Below are 21,864 nucleotides of genomic sequence, written 5' to 3' on the forward strand. Positions count from 1 at the left end.
GCGGTGTCCCGGAGCCCGTCCCCCGGCGCGGGGTGTGTGACCGCGGCCGTGGGGGGAGCGGGGCAGGCGGCGGCCGGAGCGGGGTGTACCCGGTGAGCAGCGCCGTCTGGCTGCGTTCTTGGCGGCCGGGGTTCGGCCCGTGTTCGGGCCGGCTGGGGAGCGGGAGGGAAACTTTCCTCGTGGAGTCCTTCTCCGCCGGGGCTCCGGCCGCTTTCCCGCGGCCATGTTGGGAGCCGGGGGCTGCCTGGGGGGGGGAAGGAGCTCCCCGGCGGGAGGCGGTGCTGGGCTCCGCTGTCCCGCCGCGGGGCTGGGGCAGCGCCGCGTCCCGCCGGCAGGGAGGGAGGCGGCGGGGCGGGAAGGACTTGGGGAAGGAAGCGGCGGCGGCGGGCGCTGGCTTGTCCCAGGGCACTGAGGGAGTTGCGGGGCCTCGGAAACGAGTTCGTCTTCGGGAAGGGGGAGAAACAACGGCTGCGGCCCCGCGGCGTTACGTAAGTGCCCGAAACTCCTCGACTCGTGACTCCGCCGAGGCGCCGTGAGGCGGCGGGACGGGACGGACGGGCGGGCGGGTGGGCGGGCGGAGGGCGCTTCCTGCCCCGGCGGGCTGGCGGGGCCGCGCTCCCCCGACCCTCCGCTCGCCCGGTGAAACTCCGTGTCGTTCTCGGAGCGAGTCGTCTGAAAAGTGTTGACGCTGTGGTGAAAAACTAGCGAAACCGCGAGTCGTGCGGTTGCGAGCATAAGGTGCTATTTTTTTTTCTATGAAATTCGCGTTTTTTGAGGGGAATGTAATTGGTCTGCCAGAGGTATGTATGGCTTATAAGCTGTTTTCTGAAAGTAGCTCGGGAAAAGACAGCCGCGTGTTTTTCCTCTCGCCTCATTAGCAATACTTATGTTCGTAGGCACCAATATATATAAATGGCAAAACTGCTCTCATCACGGCAAGAAAGCGATGGGTGAGTCTGCTGAGCAGCACGTCCTGGCATCGGCTTTGTCCCTGCTATGGGAAATAGCTGTAACTCGAGTTTTGACATGAAGCGTCAGTACAATAGTTGTTGATAACCAAAAGGACAGGTTGTTATATCCTTAACCAGAGATCAGGGATTGTCTTTTGCCTGAATTGATGCGAATGGTTACAGAAGCATCATTAAGCTCTAATTCAGGCTGTCCTCAAGCTGTGGTAGGAGTTACTGGAAGGGTTGATGCTTGTTTGAGAAACATTGTATCTGAAGCTTTGATGTGCCTAACAGCTTAAGGTCAGATGAGGTTAATACAGTAGGCAAAGTCACTCTAAAACCAGACCCACAAGACAGGAATCTGTTTCAGAACTGAGACTGCAAATTCCTCTTTCTCTCCTGAAATAAGGAGAACTTAAATATTCAGATCTTAAGTTTTGATACTTGTGTACTGAATCATTTTAGAGATGCCTGTCTGAAAGAAGGGAAGTATTTAAAGACAGCAGTGTAATCGGTGCTGAGATCCTGCAGATTAATTGCTTTGTGTACAGTCATCAGCATGCAGGATGGAATCGGTTCTTTAGCTCAGAAGGCAGTGCTCTTGCTTTTAGTCTGTAATTTAAATACTGTTGACTAATCCCAGTAGGTAATAGGAATCCCAGTATTGTTAAATGTTTTTTATATCAGCTCAGTTTCTAAATAATACTTTCCCAAGAGTTTCAGTGCCACCAGTTTTGTTGAAAAAACAGTGAAAATGAAGTGTTGTGAGCCTGAGTCCCAAGTTCTTGCTTCTGAATGCAAATCGGCTGTGTGCCTTTTGGAGTGTCTGAGTTTTGCTCTACATAGAAGCCCACATAGAGGAAGTCCCTTAAATGCTGAATGAAAACTGTTGTGTAGAAATTTTAAGCTGGAGAAGCTGGTTCGGTTTCCTTGGTTGTCCTCTGTAGAAAGAGAGTAGCATCTTTCCACCTAGGAGCAAATTTTCATTAGATGCCATGATGAAACCATTCTTCAGCTAGAGCTCTGTTCTGTTTCCCTTAAATCAAGGGCTGAGCTTTAACTGTAGTAATTAGACATGTGCCCGGGGTGGCAGAGGGATCTATCCATAGTATCAGAAAGCCCTTTAGTCTACAAAAACTGCCATTGGCAAAATGTTTGCGATATTCAAAGGTATGGTGGCTTTTAAGTTTCACTGTTGGAGTTAGTGGATGCAGGATAGTTTCAGAGCAGTAAGCAGTTTCAGGTGAGGCATGATATGACAGAGCATTACCAAAAGCCCCATGAGAGCAATTATGGCAGAGTACAAACACTGGTTTCATACACTTACAGCATTTTTAATGCCTTGTCTTCGCCAAAGAGGGCTCAAGGCGTTTAAGTGAAAGCTTAGGGTCAAGGCATGGCACATAGATAAGGCAGAGTTGAAGTTTTTAGTAGCTGCAGATATGATTTTCTGAAAATGTCTGTTAGATAAAATGTTGTAAGTGGTGTCCAAGCAAACAAGTGGCATGCCAGTTTTTATTTTTAAAGTGCACTTATTAATGGGTGATGTCAAATAAGTAAATCCCAATATTAACAACTGATACGATTCTTAGAGGATGGTAGGTAAGGATTTTAAATTCTTGATTTTGTATTAGGAAATGAAACCTTATTCTGTACAGCCTCAAATTGTAAAGGTACGTTTGTGACTTACTTCAAGCTCTGTTAATATTCAAGCTTACTTTTCCATTTTTGTATTTTTTTTAAAGTTATAGATTATGCTTGTATATGTGTATTTTACTACTTTCATGAATTAATTCAGTAGTTGGATGAAAGTGTGGTAATCTGGAGATTGTTCCAGAAGAGAATACATACAGGCAAATACAGACTTCTGAAACAGAAACAAGTATTTAAAACTTTTTCCCTAATGCAGCAAGTGTCAAGTTTGCTGTTGTAGGATAACTTTTGTCTTCATGATTCATTGGAGAACTTGTTTTTATAGTTGAGGGGGGTGAAAAACTACTCTATAGATAGGTGTGGTAGAATATGTTTACTAAAGATTATTTTATTGTTGTCATGAACTGTAAGATGTGATGACAGCTGTGTTAGTAAGTTGAGTCCTGCAAATTCAGGACCACACGTGCAGTACTGTTGAAATAAATGAGTCTGTGCACATTAGAAGTGGCTTGAGTTGTAGGACAAAGATTCTCCTTTTATGAAAATAAATATTGCTGTGCAGAAGTGTTATTGAATAGAAGAGTACTGCATGTTTTTCAGCCTGTCACTTTAATGCTACACAGTCAAAAATGCACTCATGTTGACTTCAGTGGCATAAATAGGTAAGAGTACTGCTTCTTTGGACATAATAATGTTTTGATTTTTTTTTGGTTGGTTGGGTTTTTTAATCTTATTAGTGATTGTAAATAATTTAAGGATTTAAAAAATGAAGTGGGAGTGACTTTCTATTTTTTCTCTTTGCATCATTATATTTTATAGTAAAACAGTGTTAAGCATATTATGTATGTAATATAGCAGAATTTTGGCATTTTGTCAGACTGTAAAAGAAGAAAAAATACCAGCTGAAAGTTAAGGATTTCAAATACAGGAGTGTTGTTGCTCCGTCACCCTGCCCTCTGACCCCCAGTGTAATGGGGGTTGTAAGAATGTGGCTGAATGTAGTAAGACGACATGCAAGCTTAGTTACTGTGTTGAGAGGCAATCTCTTGAGAAATTTTACTGATTCAAACAGACACGGGAGGGCTGCTAAATAGTGATATATATGATCTTTGTATCAGCAGCTTTAGCTTTCTTTAAAGGCTTCTTGTGCCTCCAGCATATCATCTAGAGGGAGGTAACCGTTTTGCTTTTAAGTACTTAGTATGCCTTCTGAAAGAGGAAAAGTTACAGCATGTTTTTTGACATTTGCATTTCTAAAGTGTACACATAATTTGCCAACCAAATTAACAGTGTACCATACATGCAGCCGTTCGGGTTGACAGTATCTTCTTTGTGCAGGTTAACTTCAGTGCAAACCTTTGTGCAGTTTTCCAATTGTCCTCTAGATAGTCTGTACTCCAATTGCTTTCCATGTAACTAAAATGAATCAAACACATTTGACAAGGAGTGAAAGGAAAAAGTGTCAGTGAATGCATTTCCCAGGAAGGCCACCACCTACAGTAAGCTGCTGTGATTAAGGGGTTCTTTCAGGAAATGACTCCTTGGTTTTACCTTTCTCCTTCTGTTTTAAATTTCTCCTGACATAGCTGTCAATACCTGGTAATGTAAAACTTCTGAGAGTGATTTTCAGTGTACTTCTGTTCTGAAAGCTGTGTGTGACAGTGATTATTTCCCCCTCCATCCCTCTCTCTGATCTAGGTTAACAGCATCGAGGCAAGTGAACTGCCCTTTTAACACAGGTTATGTTTAAAAAGCTGGTTACATTGAAGATTGACAAATTTTATTTATGGTATCATTGTTAAAACTTTCCTTTTGGCTTTTATTAATAGCTGTCAGATGTCGATTTTCTAGACCTTAACCATTCACCAATGTGTCGCCAGGTAGCAGCATTTGACATAAGGGTCTTGTGTCCCTTGCTCAGAAAGGGAATTCAACCCTTGGCTTATTGGCTTATGTGTTTTTAAATAGTGCTGGTTAAATATATTTTAAACATTGCTGGGGATCAGCAGTGACAGGTCCATGATTGCAGCACTTCAGTGTTGTCAAGCTTCCTGAAAATCATGTGTGGTTTGATTCCAAGCCCTAAGCTGTGTTTCAGGTTCCTGCGCCCCTAGGTTCTCTTGATGCCAGCCCTGCACGTGGTTACTGGGGTGTGAGCATTTTAGGTACCAATTTGGGCAACTTCTTTCAGCAATTTTAAATAGTTGGAAAAGGATTCCCTGCAACCAGTCATACTTGTCCTTAGTCTGTTCTTGCTGGTGAACTAGTGGTAGAAGTTACTTGGAACTATTTTTTTTAATAAGGGGTGAAGAATTTGAATGAGTTTGTAGGTCTGTATATTCTGTTTTTCCTACTATAATATTGAAAGTGTGCTCCAGCAGTGTTTTGTGTGATCCTGTTAGATAGTGATCAACTTCCTGGCCCCCTGAAAGTATTCCTGCAGTATAATGTATTATTAGGGTTGCCTCTTAAAGTAGAAAGTTCTTAGCTTAGGTAGGTCAGGAGCAGGAGAAAGTTGAGGTGATGGCACCTGGTCAGAGAGGAAAAGTTGAGTGTTGTTACTTGGCTTGTGTCTTGTTTAGTTTTGTGGAAATGCTTAAAATTACCGAACTGGTAAAAGAAACCTCTTTATTGTGCAGCTTCTTTTCCTATAACAAGATTCAAAGAACATATGCGCATGAAAAAAAATTGATATAATAAAAATGAAATAGCAATGATGTGGTTATATTGCTGTGCTTGTAATTTGTGAGACTCCATGGGAAAACTTTGCTCTGGTTTAAAACATGGCTTGCTAAAAGAGAAAGTCCTTTTGTGTTGTAGTACTTTATAGAAAATTAATGGCTCTTGTCAGGCTCTGACTACTTGATAACTCTCTCTAGTTTGGTCTTGCTGTAAATTATTACCTGTCGTTTAGTCCTTTTTAGAGTGTTAGTGAAGTCAGTAACTTCTCTCATAATGGTAATAAAAGCGAACTGAAGAAAAAAAAAACAAACCAAGCTTTCGACTTTAAGTTAACATTGTCTTGTTTAAGTACCTATGCATAATAAAAAGACATAAGCCAGTGAACAGGCTGGTGTGTCACAGGTTTGCCTTTGTGGAAAAAACTGTTAACTTGAAGAAGCTCTTTGGAACATGTAGCTGTTCAGGTAGCTCTCAGGTGCTAAAACAAGCAGGTGTCCTGAGATCCAGGAGGTTCTGTTTTTAATGTGTACTTGTGTCTTAGAGATGCATATAGAGATCTTTCTGTAAATGTTCTGTACTTGTCAGTTAAAGTTGCTGCAAGAAGCATGCTGAAAAATACAATTTATCTCAGTCACTGGAAACCAAATCCTTTTTTTTGCATTGACTGAGAGACGGTCTGGGTAGCCATTAGCAAGTTGCCTCCATGTGTGCTGTAATAATCCATAACAACAAACCACACAGCCAATCTGGTTTTGGAAAATTGCTTGCAAGATGGATTTGGCAATACTTCTTGTAGAACAGCTGCATCTGAATCTGTTTTTTTCTATACTAATGATCCTGTGTCCCCTCCTCAAAAGAATTTAAATAGATCTTTTTCAAGATTTAAAATGTTGATGCAGTGGGTTCTCTGTGTTGTGCTGTGTTGACAAAGCTTAAGCAGGATCTAACTTGCTCTGAAATTGGTCAGATCCTTTTGACTGATTTTTTTTTTTTTGTCCCTCACCCAACGTCCATTTAATGTTAAGTGTGTATATCTGTCAAGTAATTTGCTAGCCCAGATGTCCAGAAGTGTGCCCCGGTGCTGCCGAAGTGGGCTATCTATCACCAGTTAAGCTGTCCCTTGAAAAGCAGTGTATTGGATAGGGGGAGCACACCCGGCGCCTGTCCCGGCAGTCTGGAAGGGAGGGGCAAGTAGCTGCTGCCAAACTGGAGAGTAAGTTTGCTGGGAGAGACTCTCCCAACAGCTAAACAGTTGGAGGAGGAAAACATTAAATTGTGAACAAAAATACGTTCCAGTGTTTGGTATTGCTGCCTGGTCAAGTGTTCTTTTAGGCACCGGCCCAGCAGATGGGGTTTGTGTCTCCTGGAGCTTCTTGAGGTGGAGCAGGATCCCAGGCTGCTGTCCTCTGCCCTTGACTCTTCAGGCACATTTTGAAGGTGCTGATCTGTTGTCTGTGTTTCTTCTGATGTCTGTTATCTACTCAGAACTGTGGAAAACTTGAGAAGGAACTTGAGCTTTTTTGGACTTCAGATCTGTGGAAATTGGTTTTGAAACTATATTCTGGTGTATGTCCCTAGTGCTTTGGTTAAGATGAAAGATGCAGTTTGCTAGTAACCAGAAGTTAAGCTAAACCACTGCTAGTGCTCCTAAATACATGCAAATGGCAAGTCAAAATACTAGGGTTTTTTCCCATGACAGCAAAGATTTGGTCTGCATACTGGTTTTTTTTTAGTCAGTTGTTTGTTAATTAATTTTAAAGGGCACATGTGTGTTATGTAGTTTATTAATACATAATTTTTAGATATAAAAAATACCAGCCTTTTAACTTATCCCCATTTTAGTATGCTCAGAGCTGCAAGTATTTGCTATTCCTGTAGTTGTCTGGATCTTGCTTTCTGTGCTTTGAGAGATGACTGTGTCAAAGTTGAGCACTATGTGTGGTAGATCAGGCCTGCCTGTTCACCTCTACAGACCTCAAGCTTTCAGGGTTTTTGCCTGTGTGCTGTGGTTTGAGGTTTTTGTATATGTTTTTTTGTTTGGTTGCTTTTTTAATAATTCCCTTAGTTCTAGCCATTCCACATGCTAATGCTGGCAACCTCCTCTTTCACATTGTGAACAGTGTTAAGAATTTCCTCATCTAAATGTGGCGTCACCTGAGCTCCTGAAGTGCTGCTCAAAGCCGTGTAAGCCTGTGTAGGTGCTTGGGAAATGCTCACCCTATCGGCAGATGGGTAAGGACACAGAGAAGTTAGTTTAGATAGTTGCTCTGTGTGCTCCAACCCCTGACTACCAAGTGGGGGATGGACAATTATGTGTTTCTTCCCAGCAGCAGATCTGTCTCTATCATGCCAGAAGACAAAAACAATACTGGCTACCATGGTTTATTGTAAATAGAAGCCTGACAGTGGTAATAAGCAACTGACTTCATTAAAAAGTTGGACCTCTTACAAGAATGTTCCTCCTGGATTTCTGCAGTGAGGTATCTTCTTCCCGAAGAGGCATTCAGGGATGACTTCCAGTGCAGCAAGGGACAGAAGGGAAATACAGCCCCTTCCAGCTGGTCTAGGAGTGGATTGAGGCATCCTGATCATGTACTTCCCTGTGGTACAAACCCTTTAGTACTGCTTGCATTTCCATCTTTCATGTTTTCTGTTGCTGCAAGCAGGAGAAGATAGTGGGAGCAGCTTTGGACTCGGCAATTCTGGATTTCTGCGTCTCTTTGATGGGTGCCACATGTTTCTTGCTTGGAGCAGGGGTGCTGCCATTCCTGCACGTGGCCTTATGGCCAAGGTGATTGTTCTCATCCTTCATGCAGGGCAGGTTTAAAACAGGCCAAACGTGTCTGGTGGGACAGCCCTCTTCTGCATGCCTTTATTTTCTTTGTGTCTCCTCTATGATTACTTAGCATTATAACTCTTTGGGATGTGGGAGTTGGCCTTTCTGTTTGCAAGGAGGTTAAGTTGGCGTTCTATTTCCAGCTGAGGTTTATGGTGTTAAATACCAAACCCTGTGAGAAGCTAATGTGCAGAACTTAGATGGTTTTGCCTGCATGCAGCAGCTCAGGGAGTGTGTTAACTGTTCAGCAGAGTTGCCTGGATAGTAAAACAGCATTGCTCAGGTCTTGCTGTGCTAATACATATGCTGCTTAGCAAAATAAATAATCTTTTGCTAAAAATAGCTTTCTGTACCCAAATGAGCTGCTGAGTGGGTTGGGGAATATAAAGTCATACATATTGAAAGATTTACCTAGAAATGATCTCCATCCTGAAGATAGAATTGGCCTTTCTAGGCAATCCTAACTCAGGAATTCCAAACTCGTTTGGAAAATGGCTATTGCAAACTTAAAGAGCAATGCACTTGCCATGCAGGTTTGATAATAAAGTGAGGTTTTTTGTTGTTGTTACACATTTAGAATAATTTACGTTATATGATCAATTCTTCCACAACTGGTCAACTAAAGTGAAAGAGCAGTAAGTTGGAAATCAGATTGTACAAAAATTAACCGTAATTTATAGAAAGAATTACTAAACTATAAAATGCCAGCCAGTTAAAACAAGAATTTCTATACTGTACTCTCAAGAAGAGTTTAGTGGGATTTAACTTGTGACAGTCATGTGCAGCAGTTAAAAACAAACCAGTTCATTATAGTTCATCTGAACTATCATATGGTTCATTATAGTAGTTACAGGTTTATGATGACATCCAACTAGACAAATGAATGGATTTTGCTTTCATGATGTAGTTGGACATGACTAGATGCTGGACTGAGAAATAATCTGAAGGTTTCTAAAGTTTTGTCAAGGCAGAGTATTCACAGGTTGCACACTGTGAAGTAATGTGGTTGCTGTTAACATATTTCTGGCATGGCTTCTGTGGTCAATGCCGCAACATTGGCCAACAGGTTGAGACAAATGAAGGGTTAAGGCTGCTGGGTCATACTGGATGTACCAGTGAGAGGGTGACTTAGCTAATCTGTGTTTCCCCACACTGGAGCCATTGCTCCACAGGCTTGCACAATGCAGGAAGATGTGTCTTCAGGGGGGGAAGAAGAAAAATGTATTAATGTAGAAAATCGTGAAAATCATGAGAATCATAAAATGAGACTTGGGAGTGGTCCACAGTAACACCCACTTTCCTGTGGGTTTCTTTATAGTGTTTCTTCAGAGAGTTTAGATCTTTCCATCTGTAATCTGAAGCACCCTTGGTGTTGCCATCATCTTTTCTGGTGTTTTATCTTGCAGCTTTTTTGACTATTAAATGCCAGTATTTATTAAGGGTTTGGAAAATGATTTGAAGGTTGAACAGCTTACATTTCTGTAAGAAAAAGGTTGTCTGGGGTTTTTTTTTGTCTGTAAATCAAGTCAAAGTTTCTGTCCCACTATCAGTATCTTTCTGAACGCTGCAGCCATTAACCAGGTTAGTCAGAAGTGATTATCTGGATAAAGACTTTGCTGAAGTTCAGAGGGATCTTATAGCCTCATTTCCTGCTATCTCTACCTTGATACAGTCTTTTTAATATCTCTGCTCTTCTTTCTTTTCAGTATTGCGATGAAGCTTTTTGTTGTACTTGATACATCTTTGGTATATTATCAGGGTTATCCTATATATCCTTACCAGCTGGTTATGATAGCAATAGCAAGACAGTTTGTTAAATACAACAATTTGGGGAATACTTTTTTGAAGAGAATCATTGAGAGAACTGCTTGTTAGAAGGCAGCATTTCTCTTTAAGTGACAGTTGTTGTCTTATGTTTTAAATAGCATCCAACTAGCTCTAGCACAGGACAGGCATGTACTTGTTTCTGTTGTGTCAGCTTTTAGCAGTGATAAAGACCTTTAGCAAACACTTGTCATACCCATATCTCCTATCTCCTATCAACATAATATTTTTGTGGGTGAAATTTCTTTTTGTGGGTAGTAACTTTATGCTTAAATTGGTCTTTTCACTATTTAATAAAAAGCAAGTGGTAAATAATCCAAATATATAACTAATACTAAAAAAAAGCTATCAGTTAATTATTACAGACGTATTTAAGTAACTGTAGACAATTGAATGAAATACTAATGGATTAAAAAATGGATTGATGGATACTTAGCACTTAATTTTTCTCAGTATTTTATTTTACATGCTGAATGATAGAAATAAAGTTTAATTAAATGCCTCTTGCAGGTATTTCTATATTATGTTTAATCCAGCTGTTATTTGCACTACCTGTCAATGACCATAAAAATGGCTTGTGCATGAATTCTTAGATTCTCATTACAGCTGATGAGATCTAAGTCCATAGAAAGTGTAATTTTGCCAACCAGGATGAGCGATGGTATCATCCTTCTCTGGATTTACTGAAGGATGCAGGGTAGGAGGTGTAACTAGTGAGGCCAAAGTAAGATTTAAAACATGCTCATTTGTCTTCTCAATTGTATCAGATCTGCTGTGCATGTTTTTAGTTCAGCAATTTTCCACACAAACTATTTTCAAAGCATGGATAAGTTTCCTTAAACAGGTTGCACTTCAGAAATTTACACTTGTGTTTTACTTGGCAGTGGTGTAAAATGTCAAATGTTGCTCTTAAGAGCAATATATGTAATATTCATAGAGATTAGCATACTGTATTACACTACTGAGATGCCTTTATAGCTGGAAGCTTGTCCACAAAAAGTAGTGATACTACTGTTTCAGACAGAGCTTTATGAGAACCCTATGTCTGAGGGTTCTGGGTAACTTCAGTGTTGGTGTTTATGCAACTGTAACTCAAATTAGCGTGTCTTCCTTGCATAGGCAAAGTGCAAGAAGAGACTGTGTGAGTCTGATGTGATAATATATAACAATTATTTGAAACCTGCTGCTAAAAAACTCCCATGTAACTAAATGCCTGATTCTGCCTGATGAACTCTTTTTAGGGAGGGTGTGATATTTTCCTCTGTAGATCCAAATAATGATTCATCTTACAAACCAGTCATTTAATGCGCTTTAAATATCTGGTCTGCAGATAGTTCTTGTCTGTCTTTGGTTTACAATTTACTTGTTTCTGTCTTGCTAAATTTTTTTATCTTCTATACCTTTCATATGTTTAATTTGTGTGGTTTAAGTATAAGGAAGCAAAGTGAATTTCTGTTCAAATTTTCCATTTTATTCAGAGCCTTCAAGTTGTGGAGTCAAACATGATAAAACCTTTAAATTTTTGCCTGCTATTAAGTGACTAACTAGAAACTTTTATGAAGTATGTATGTTACCTTTAGGTACCAAGGAAAGTTGGTTAATTTGAATGTACGTGGTGTAACATAGTTGCTGACATTGTATGTGCTGGTGTGAGAACGGGGCGCTCTATGAGACCTGGATAATTATTTAGAAGTTTATTGGGTGGCAAGGTATAATGTGCTTTGATTTAGATCTGCTGTTTCTATCTTTTTTGTCTTTATTCCTTTTGTACTCCTCCATTTCTGACTCTTTTCTATTCTCTACATTTGCTTCAGTGTACCCATATCTAGATTCATCCATTCTGATGGTGTGGTCAGATTCTGTGTTCAGTGACACTTTTTTATTGGACTTGGGTTATTGAATCTGGCTTTGAAACATTCAGGATCTGCTGCAGCTTTAGGACTGGATGGGCCAGTTCTGTGATTAGTTCTGAGCTCTTGTGCTTTTGTGGCAGCTTAGGTATGCCTTTTTTTTCTTTAAAGCTGTCACCTTAACTATGAATATTCACAGTAATGGATAAGCTGCCCGCATCCTGATACCATGGCTCTGGGAAATACAGACTGCCTGGTTTGTATTGATGCAATATGTTAAATGTAGTTGTTAACAGCCTAATAGTTAATTGTAATGGTGATGATAGATGAACTGACAATTACAACAAGGCTGGTAATATTTTTCTCCCTTGAAGGAGTGTTGAAGAAAAATAATGGTCAAAATTAGATGCTTATTAATTAACATTTGTTAGCAGGGACTGTACACTGGACTTGATTTGTTCTTGCCCAACCCAGAAGTAATGGAACACTGCCAGTTCTGCTGACTTGCTGAAGAAACTTGGGAATTTGGGTTGTGTCCCTCTCCTGCACACCCTTTGTGCCTGTCCTGCAGCCTGAAGAGAGTGCTGGTTGTGATGGTAGTATGCGCTGAGCTGGGGCGAGGAAATGTTTTTGTGCTGAGCTGTATGCAGTCTGCATCACTGTGCTCTAACAGCTTTTTATCTCATTTCTCCCCTCCAGCACCTTTGTTATTTATGGTGCTAATGCTAACTGCTACAGTGCTAATGTAGTAGAAAAGTTTTCTGTCAGTATCGAATTGGGTGTAACTATGTCAGTCAGGGTTGCATTCCTTTTTGTTGACTCCTTACATCTGTCCTCAGTTGCAGCAATTCTGTGCAGTTCAGTCTGGCCACTATCACAAGCAGAGCTAGCATATAAAATAAACATTCTCCTGTTTTAAATAAGACCTGTAGAAGCATTGAGTCCTGGGAGATCACTGGTTTGGTCTCCAGGATTCAGTTGCAGAAAGAAACAATTATGTGGAAGGTGACTTGTCAGTCCACAGCAACCCTTATTTTCCTGCTACAGTAGTTTGGAATGTTAATAACTGTAGTAAATGTGTGACCTCCTCAACATGGATTGTCTTTTACTTTAGTGGATAACTTGTTAGTTCTTCAAAAATTTCAGTGATATCTATGTTTGATCACATTGGAGATGGTTGTTCTCACCAACAGGATACACGTGTAAAACTGGCCTGGAGTAAGGGAGCAAGAAGATCTTGGTATCTTGATAACAGAATTGTTACTTCTCTAGAAGCTTCTTGGGAATAAAAATGGCAATAACTTAAGTGTCAAAGACAGTTCTGTATATTGTAGAAGAGTTGGGGCTTTCTGTGTCATGAAATACTTTATCACCTTTAAATAGCATATTATGCCATGGAAATGAACACATTTGCCCAGCATTTTCATCATGAAAGGTACTTACTAAGATCGTGTGTGTGAGAGGGACAAAGTGAAGGTATTGAAGCATTTTGAGAGTTGAGATTTATTTATTTGGAAAGCTGCTAAACCCTGCTTATGATGTAGCTCTATGTAGCTACTTTTCTTACAAAGTGATCTGTTTGTGTTCTTTTGGTTTGTTTTTGGGGGGTTTTGTAATGTTTTGACTAGCAGCTAGTACTGTGCTGCCCTCTGGATGCAGCAAATGAATCTGATGTCTTTGAGGACCATCAGTCCATCACAAATGGAGTCCCCATTGCATAAGGGCCTCAGGACTTTAAAGAGTTTGTGTGCCACAAGTGTGAAATCAGTCTAATATGACGAAGTTTAATAATAGGTTTGAGGTTTTTGATTTCACAGCATCCACAAACTGAGACTACGTATAAGATACTCTCCCCTTAAGTGGAGCTGTCTAATCTTTTATTTCGAAGCCCATGGTTCTGAATTATTCCTCACTTGCTTGGGGAAGGGTTTGGGCATGTTTTCAGCAATGTGCCATCATTCAGGAGTTGCTTTGTTTGATCAGGTTTTGAGATCCTGCATCTTCAGGGCAGTAATCCAGTATCTGCTTCTTATGGTGGCCAACGGCAGAAACTTCAGAAGAAAGTTTAGCTGGAGGAGAGAAGGATGTTGCCACCCAGTTTCGGGGTATGATGATCTGCTGTCTCTTACAATAGGTCTGAATATGCTTTAAAACAAGATTGTAAGTTTTAAAGACTAGGTATTGATAACTTTGCTTTTGGACTGTGACATCTTGGGGTTAAAAGTTCCTTTGCATATCTGGACAATATTTTAATTTAAATCTCCTTGGTCAGTGTGCTCATGAGAGGAAGAGGTGCACTTCTTGTAACTTTAGCTCCTGTGAGTTAGGGATGTCTTCTCTTGTATTTCTGGTCTATTTTTGTCATGTTCCATGATTACTTGTAATTAGGATGTATTTCGGGTAGTTTCCCATCCATTTCTGAACTTACTTCCTTTCTCAGAAAAGGCAAGTGAAGGTGTATGTGCATTAGTGTGCATAAGATTTCAGATGGAGTTTTAATTTTTAGTTCTTTAAAAACTCATGAGGAAAATATCTGAATGCTTATTCTAAAAGGTCTGATCCGTTAGTGTGGAAAAACACAATTAATGCCTTGGAAAGCTGGAATTGGCATCAGCAGTCTCTGGCATTTACAGCCTTGAGGCTGGCAGGTGAGAATGTTACCCATTATAGAAAAAAGTTTCAATCTAGAGAAGATGTGATTTATCTTGTCTTTCTTAATAGTCCTTAACTTTCCCAGGATTCTTGCTTAAGGTCCAGTTAGTGATTATTTTCACAAGAAGCTCAAAATACAGTCTTCAGCACAAGTTCTGGAGTCATGTGTCTTGGTTTCAAGCCATGATGATTATTAAACGATCCTGGTTAGAGTTGTTTTCCCTTAGATTGTCCTAGAGAACAGTTAATTAAAACCTTTAGCTTTTTCTCCCCTTGTTTTCATCTCCCAGTGACTGGTATTTTGAAAGCTTTTGCAGTGGCCTTGAACTGAGTTTGCAGTTTATTGGCAGGGAGTGCAGAGTAGCTGAATTGGAGCTGTGGAGCAGTGACTGCTTCCTACAGGTGGCTGTGACTTCACACCAAGAACTTGCTTCACTGAAACCCATCAGTATGGTTATGTTTGTGGGAGTGGGGTAGGAGTACTGTTCCCCCCTGTGGAATACCAAAAGCATTTAACGTGATGTAATTTGTAGATAATTTGTATAAAAGTGTAAGTTCATAAATAGTGCGTATTGATTTGTACCTGCAGAAAAGTGTATTTTCTGGGCTGTCCCCTTTGCTTTCTGGTGTCCTTTCCCACTTCAGAGGGAACATGGGATTACTAAGTAACTCTAGACTGAGCCTGTGACTGAGACCTTGCTTTGTAAGTTTGAAGGGCTGTTGCTTCAGTTGTGATGCTTGCAAAGGCTGTTTTTTTTCTCATATATTGTTAGATGGGAATGGTTATTTGGCAGTTAATGGCAATTAAGCGTCGTTCCAGATCCTGGACTTCAGCAGTCAGGCACCTGAATTTGATTTTGGAGCCTAGGACAACAGCAAGTACACGTAAAAAAGCTCGTAGTTTCTTTTCCATTCCCTTCTTACTACTTTTTACTTGGCAGTTTCTGTTTTGTCTTCACTGTCTGCAGATCAAAATAGTTGCAGATTTGGTGGCTTTGTAATTCTCCTAACCATAAAACTAGCTAACACAATATTCATGTATTGTAACTAATGCTGTGAGGCATGTAAAGAAAATTCAAAAACTGTGCTGATAAATAACTTCTAGATATTCTTCTGTCTTGAGTGTCAGACTTTGCTACAAGATAATGTGTGCAGAGCTTAAAAAAAGTAGTTATATCTGTGCAAGCTCACTTGTCAAACTACTTTAGTGTGAAACTAATTACACTTTCAAAGCAGTAACTTACAATAATAATACTTAACATTATAGGCATGTGGATTTGTGTAATCACAGGTAACATACTTATTTAGATGAGGCCTGATGAGGGGTTTCATCCCTATTTTGTAAGGAAGTATCTGTGCTTTGATTCATAGGAGGAAGATTGCCTGGATCAGGTTATGGCAGAGCAGTGGAGTCTGAGCAGCATCAAGTCTGAGCCTTGTTTCAGCCCAGTTTCCTCTTGGTTGTAGGCTAATGCTGTATTGATGGCAGGCAGTGTAGATTCAAGTAGGTAATGCAGAGGACTTCCCAACCTGGGATCATGTCGCGAAGTGCAGGTAGAAGGCACTGGAGTATTTGCTGCTCTGCTCTTCTTCACTGTTCACAGCTGTGGCTGTAGCAAAGGGTGTTGTGAGCATCAGCCCTGTGGGAGGCATGGGGGAGCGTCTTCTGTGTGCTGAGAAAAAGTCTGTCCATAGTGCTTGCCTCTGCCAGACATCTCGCTGCTGCATCAAGCACAACAGTTCAGGTGCATGGCTGTACTCATGAGGGGTTTGAGGGGAGTAGATCTGGGTTGGACTGGCAAGATTTTCCTTTGTCAGACTTCTTCCTGGGAAACTCTAGGGCAAAAGAGGCTAAAGAGTGGTTTGCCAAGGTATGAATCACTATAATGACTTCCTAATTTTAGTTCCCCGTTGAGTGTCTTAGGTATCTCACATTACAAGAAAAAAAAAAAAAAATCGTATTTTCTTCTTGGGGAACAAGGTGGGTTTTCAGTCTGTAATTGGAGCATACAGTTCATTAGCACTTCCTGAAATATAAAGTCGTCGTTTTTAAAATTTGAGCTGGTGCAGGTCACTTAGTCTTTTTCAGGAACAATTGTGAGCTGTGTGGCTTGTCCTCTGTGCAGGACTGCCAGTGTAGGCCGCCTCAGTGTGATGGATGCAGATGTGGTTTGTGTAGGTGTGGAGGGAGGGACCGTGGGACTCCTGCAAAAAGAAGGCAGCAGCAAGCAGGTGTTGAGCCACCAGCCATGACTCACTCCCTATTCCTGGCTCAAGAGTGTGCCATGAAAGCAGACATAGTGGGGGGTGCAAGCTGTGGCCTGTACAAAATGTTTCCAGCAGGCAGGTTCATGGTTTTGGCCCATGATTTGAGGTTTACATACGGGGAAAAAAAAGTAATAGTGAACTAGCTTGTGAAGTGTGGTTTCCTATGTGAACATCAATTATATAATTTGTTTGTTGTGTTAAAACTAATGTGTGTTCCAGGTTGCTAAGTTAAGTTGATGTTTTTGCAGCATTAGAACTTGAAATGATGAATGATACTTTCTGTTGCTATCTGGAGTAGGTGCAGGAGGATATACAGAGAAATACGAGTATTAAACCAGGATGCAGTAGCTTTACTAGAGAGGAACTAGTTTGCTGCTGGAGGCTCTCAAAAGCAGTGGTGTAGGTGCTGTCTGTGTGATAAAGATAGCTGTCAGCTGCATAGAACATTTTTGCTTTTGGAAAAAAGACTAATCCGTTGCTAAAAATTCTTAGGTGTTAATACTTGATTTAAATCTAGCCCAAGTCAATGCCTCTCAGCCAGCAGGTCCTGTTAGATATTTTAAGAAATGCGGGGTTGGTACCTTCCTTGGGGAAGGCTGCTTGCTGTTGAATCAGTCCTGTTCTAGTAACAAACTTTTTTTTTCTGATTTTAGGATACTTGTGAAAGATGGTGGATCGCTTGGCAAACAGTGAGGCAAATACTAGAAGAATAAGTATAGTGGAAAACTGCTTTGGAGCAGCTGGTCAACCCCTGACTATTCCTGGCCGTGTTCTGATTGGAGAGGGAGTACTAACAAAACTCTGTAGGAAGAAGCCCAAAGCAAGGCAGTTCTTCCTATTCAATGACATTCTTGTTTATGGTAACATTGTCATCCAGAAGAAGAAATACAATAAACAGCACATAATCCCACTGGAAAACGTCACTATTGATTCCATCCAGGATGAGGGAGACTTACGGAATGGGTGGCTTATCAAGACACCAACAAAGTCTTTTGCGGTTTATGCTGCCACTGCTACAGAGAAGTCTGAGTGGATGAACCACATAAATAAGTGTGTTTCTGATTTGCTTTCCAAAAGTGGGAAGACTCCTAGCAATGAACATGCAGCTGTGTGGGTACCGGACTCGGAAGCCACTGTGTGCATGCGCTGTCAGAAAGCCAAGTTTACACCCGTCAACCGCCGTCACCACTGCCGCAAGTGCGGCTTTGTTGTGTGCGGGCCTTGCTCGGAAAAGAGGTTTCTGCTCCCGAGCCAGTCTTCCAAGCCAGTGAGAATCTGCGACTTCTGCTATGATCTTCTTTCTACCGGGGAGATGACTGCTTGTCAGTCCTCTAGGTCAGACTCCTACAGCCAGTCACCTAAGTCATCTTTAAATGATGTATCTGATGATGATGATGATGAAGACAGTAGCGATTAAGGACCAAATGTTTTTCCGTGTGTTGCAAGCTGTGTTTTAAACCATATGGAGCTGCTTTTGGGGAAGTCTGTAGTGAGGTTCCTCAGAAAAATCCTGTTCTAGCCATGAAATACGCCTGAATATCTTCAACTGCAATGTGCCTCAATCTATGAATTCTGTAGACAATAGTTGGTTTTTTTTCTCCTCTGCAGGGATAGACTGGTGCAAATGTTATCAGAATGTTTTCCAACTTCATTTACTTGAGTTGTGTCTAGGTTAGACTTTTGTGGAAGATTGGAGAATGAAATGTACTTCCTTAATTTAACAACCCATACTTTCTAATGTTTCATATTGATATGTTATGTGGGGTTATTTTGGATCTAGGGTGGAAAACTGTGAGCATGCATGGGATGGTGATGTTTTTGTTAATCCTGTAGACTATCTTATTTTTCTACCCATGGTATATAATACGTTGCAAGGTCATCTAATGTACAAACCTAAATGTCACAAAACTTGGAAACTCTTGTTTTGCTGTAACTTATGACTTCCTATGCCAAGCAGTGCCTTGTACCAACTGTGCTGATTCAGGAACAAAAAAACCTGTTTTATATCTGTATTTGCCTGCATGCTGGTATCTGAGAGATTGTTGGTGCTATTGAAAATAACTGCTGTGTTCAAAGTGGAGCTTTTACAAGGTCATAACTGCACCCTGTGGTGGGTGATGGAGACCCAAATGGCATGTCCTCACCTGTGCGGGCAGATCCAAAGACTCTGCAGATTCCCACAGGCTTCAGCAGGGTTCTCCTTGCAGAAGCTCTGTTGTGGGTTGGGATCTTGAGATGAGAAGCTTAGGGAGATTCTTCATGGGGATTTATATACATGCTTTCCAGAACAGTTTCTAAGTTTCAAATTTGGCAAGTACATACTGAAATTTTAGTTGGGTGATACAGCATTTGGGTGGGCTAGCCTATATATTTTGGAAATAATTCCCAAAAATGTCACAGATTTTTTTCTTAAAACACTGGTGAGAGTATCGGGTTTTTTCTTCCCCCCAGGAGTTTTATTGGCTTGTTTAAAGATAAACTTGTATTTTGAACAAGAAGCCTGTAAGTATCCTTATAAAACTGGCTTTCCTTTTTACACAGCTGACCTCAGGATAAATGTGAGATGCAAGTTATTTCATTCTAGATGTATACCCAGGACCAAGAAAGATGTATTTAAGGACTATCATGAAATCTTCAGTGCAGAAAATGTCTCTATCATAGTGTTCATTTTAATTTCTTGAATACAGAAGTGTCATGTTCCCATATAAATGCAGAAGTTACACTTGCAAAGACATGTTAAACCCCCAAATATATGTTTCTGTATTTTTATAATGATAACCTCAATTTTGAAGCAGAAAAACCTCTTTGAAATAGTTGTATGAATATAGTAGCAACTGACTTTATACGAAAAATGTTAAACTTTTGTATTTCTAAATGACAATTTCTGCACTGTTTGCCTTGGTTGGCAATAATTGGGTTAAATATTTATTGAATAAAAAATCAATGCTGCATGTTGCACTAGTCTCCCATTCTGTACGCTGAAAGTATCAGTCATATTTTTTAATAAAAATTAGCAGAATACTTCAGAGCTGTATCCCTCCATGAGATTTCTAGTAGCTAAAGATGCACTTAGCATCTATAGAGAGGCACTCTACATTCAAACTTTGCAAGACATTGCTTCAGGTGAAAATCGCGTCAGTATTTTTAGCTTAGACAATTTCTAAAAATAAGGCTTCCTTTAGAAGCACTGACGAGTATTTGTTCTGTTTGGAAATAAATACACAAAGGGAAAAACACTTTCTGACGCAGACTTGGGACCAGGAAGATTCTGTAGAATTGCCAGATTGTATATACTGAAAGATTAGCTGAGATAAGTAGTTGCATATTCTTTTTCCTTGAAAGATGAGGGAGTGGTGACCTGCAGCAGGGAAAATGGGCTGTTCTGAGAAGGCACTTTGAGTTAATAGTGCTTACTTTTTGTACCTCTTGGTATTTCTATTTCAGGAGTGGAGGCTTGCTAGCTTCAGTTGTTCTATAGAATCAAAGTACAAACCTCCCTTGTACATACCTTCTAATGACTAACAATCGTTTTCTTCCTCATGCAATTGTTTCCTCTTTCTTAAGCTGTCAAATATTAACTTGTCTTATTAAAGAGTCCATCTCTTAGTGTACTTTCCCCCTGGTTTCCGTATGTTTTGCTTTTCAGCACCTTTTGGTGGTGGGAAAAGGGTTGCTGAGAGTTAGATCACATCCTGTATTTTGAGAATGTACTTGTACCTACTTCATGTATCTTTTTATCTGTGAATGAAACTTGCACTATGCTGCACTGACCCCTGAAGCTGTAACCAAACCAATGCGTGCATGTGGAATTTTTCATCTGAAATTGTTGTATATGGTCCAAGCTTTTTTAAAAAGCATTTTAAAAAGTGTTTTATGGAAATATTCCTATTCCTCAGTGATATTTGTTTAAAACTTTACAAAATGGTCTGAGCATTGACTTCTCTTGTAGTTAAAGCTTTCTGAAAGGGCTCATTTCATACTTTGTAATCTTGTTCTGTCAAATTATTTTATTTACAAATACATGGTATAGCTTCAAGCCTGTGTTTAATTTTCTTTAACTGTGGGCCTTCAAAGGTGAGAAAAACCAGGGCAGCTGGTTTTTATATTGACAAGTAGTTTCACAGCAGGTTTATTCACTGTCAAGAGATACTAATAAATGGGGAGCATAAAACTGTAGAAGGAGTTTTAAGACTAATTTTGAAATAAATGTGGTTATGGATTTAGAAGCCACTTGTGCATTTAAGGAATAGTTTAAAAGAAGTATGACCAAGTGTGTTGCAGCGTTTGGCTTTTTTTTGGACTGATGTTGGTTGCTGGAACTGACAGTTCCAGTCACTGGAAGAGGCTGGAGGGCCCTGCATTTGGAGTGGCCCAGCTCCAGTGCTACAAGTCTCTGCTCTTGGTCGTGTCAGACCACCCCTGGGGACAAGACTTCTTGGGGTATCAAAGAGGAGCTTGGCACTTTTCCCAAAACTTCTGCACTCTTAAGATCTTAAAGTAGTGATTAAATATGGGCAGTCTATGTATTTTGTGTACTTTTTGTTTGTGGTAGATTTAACCTGCTCTTTTTTTTCCCCCCAAATTCAGTGAAATAAAAGCAACAGTCTGTGTGTCTCTTGCAAAGCTCTGCAGTCAGTTTCTGCTCTGTTGAAGATTCTGTATTGGAAAAATAAGTACGTGTTTGCTTTAGCCGAGTTCACATTTTGCACTCTTTACCAGTACTTCATAGCTCACTTGCTGGAAATATTAAAGGAAAGGGAAAAGTCTTTCTTTTGAAGATATTAATTGAACACTACTCATTTTAGCTTTTGCACCTAAACTGCCATTAAGATAAATTCAGCTGTTTTCCTTTCAGATTTGATGCAGCTGAATTTGCTGAAACTGTAATCTGAGGGTCAAGCACTGCTACTCAGTTGAAACAAAGTTTAACAAAATGGGCGAGTGGATTAATAAGTGCTGTGTTCGCAGTGGGGCTTTTAAGGTCCTGTCTCTTAACAGGCAGATTATGAAAATGACAGAAACCTTGTATTTATGTGAGGCTTTCCCCCAGGGGAATACGTTTTTGCTAATCTCTTAATGCAAATGAAACGGCGGTTGTCGTAGTTGCTGGTTAATGTTTGGTGGAAGCAGATTATGGATTGTATTGTGA

General features: G+C 40.4%; 1 protein-coding gene across 2 annotated transcripts; it reads left to right on the plus strand.

The window, feature by feature from the left end:
• The first annotated feature begins 52 nt into the window (after positions 1–52).
• Positions 53–20,735, plus strand: PLEKHF2 (pleckstrin homology and FYVE domain containing 2). 2 transcript variants are annotated; one of them, XM_082278470.1, is made up of 2 exons: positions 53–92; positions 17,369–20,735. In XM_082278470.1, the coding sequence occupies exon 2, from the start codon at positions 17,383–17,385 to the stop codon at positions 18,130–18,132; it is 750 nt and encodes a 249-aa protein (XP_082134596.1). In that variant the 5' UTR covers positions 53–92; positions 17,369–17,382; the 3' UTR covers positions 18,133–20,735. The 2 variants fall into 2 exon arrangements, with proteins under 2 accessions (XP_082134596.1, XP_082134595.1); XM_082278469.1 differs by lacking the exon at positions 53–92 and adding an exon at positions 352–488.
• The last annotated feature ends 1,129 nt before the right edge of the window (positions 20,736–21,864 follow it).

This window comes from Coloeus monedula, assembly GCF_965178545.1.
Source record: "Coloeus monedula genome assembly, chromosome: 1".
In the NCBI taxonomy this organism is placed as follows: Eukaryota; Metazoa; Chordata; class Aves; order Passeriformes; family Corvidae; genus Coloeus; species Coloeus monedula.

Bases quoted from the DNA above. Each gene is read 5' to 3' on its own strand.
- PLEKHF2 (XM_082278470.1), top strand. From the start codon at position 17,383: ATGGTGGATCGCTTGGCAAACAGTGAGGCAAATACTAGAAGAATAAGT.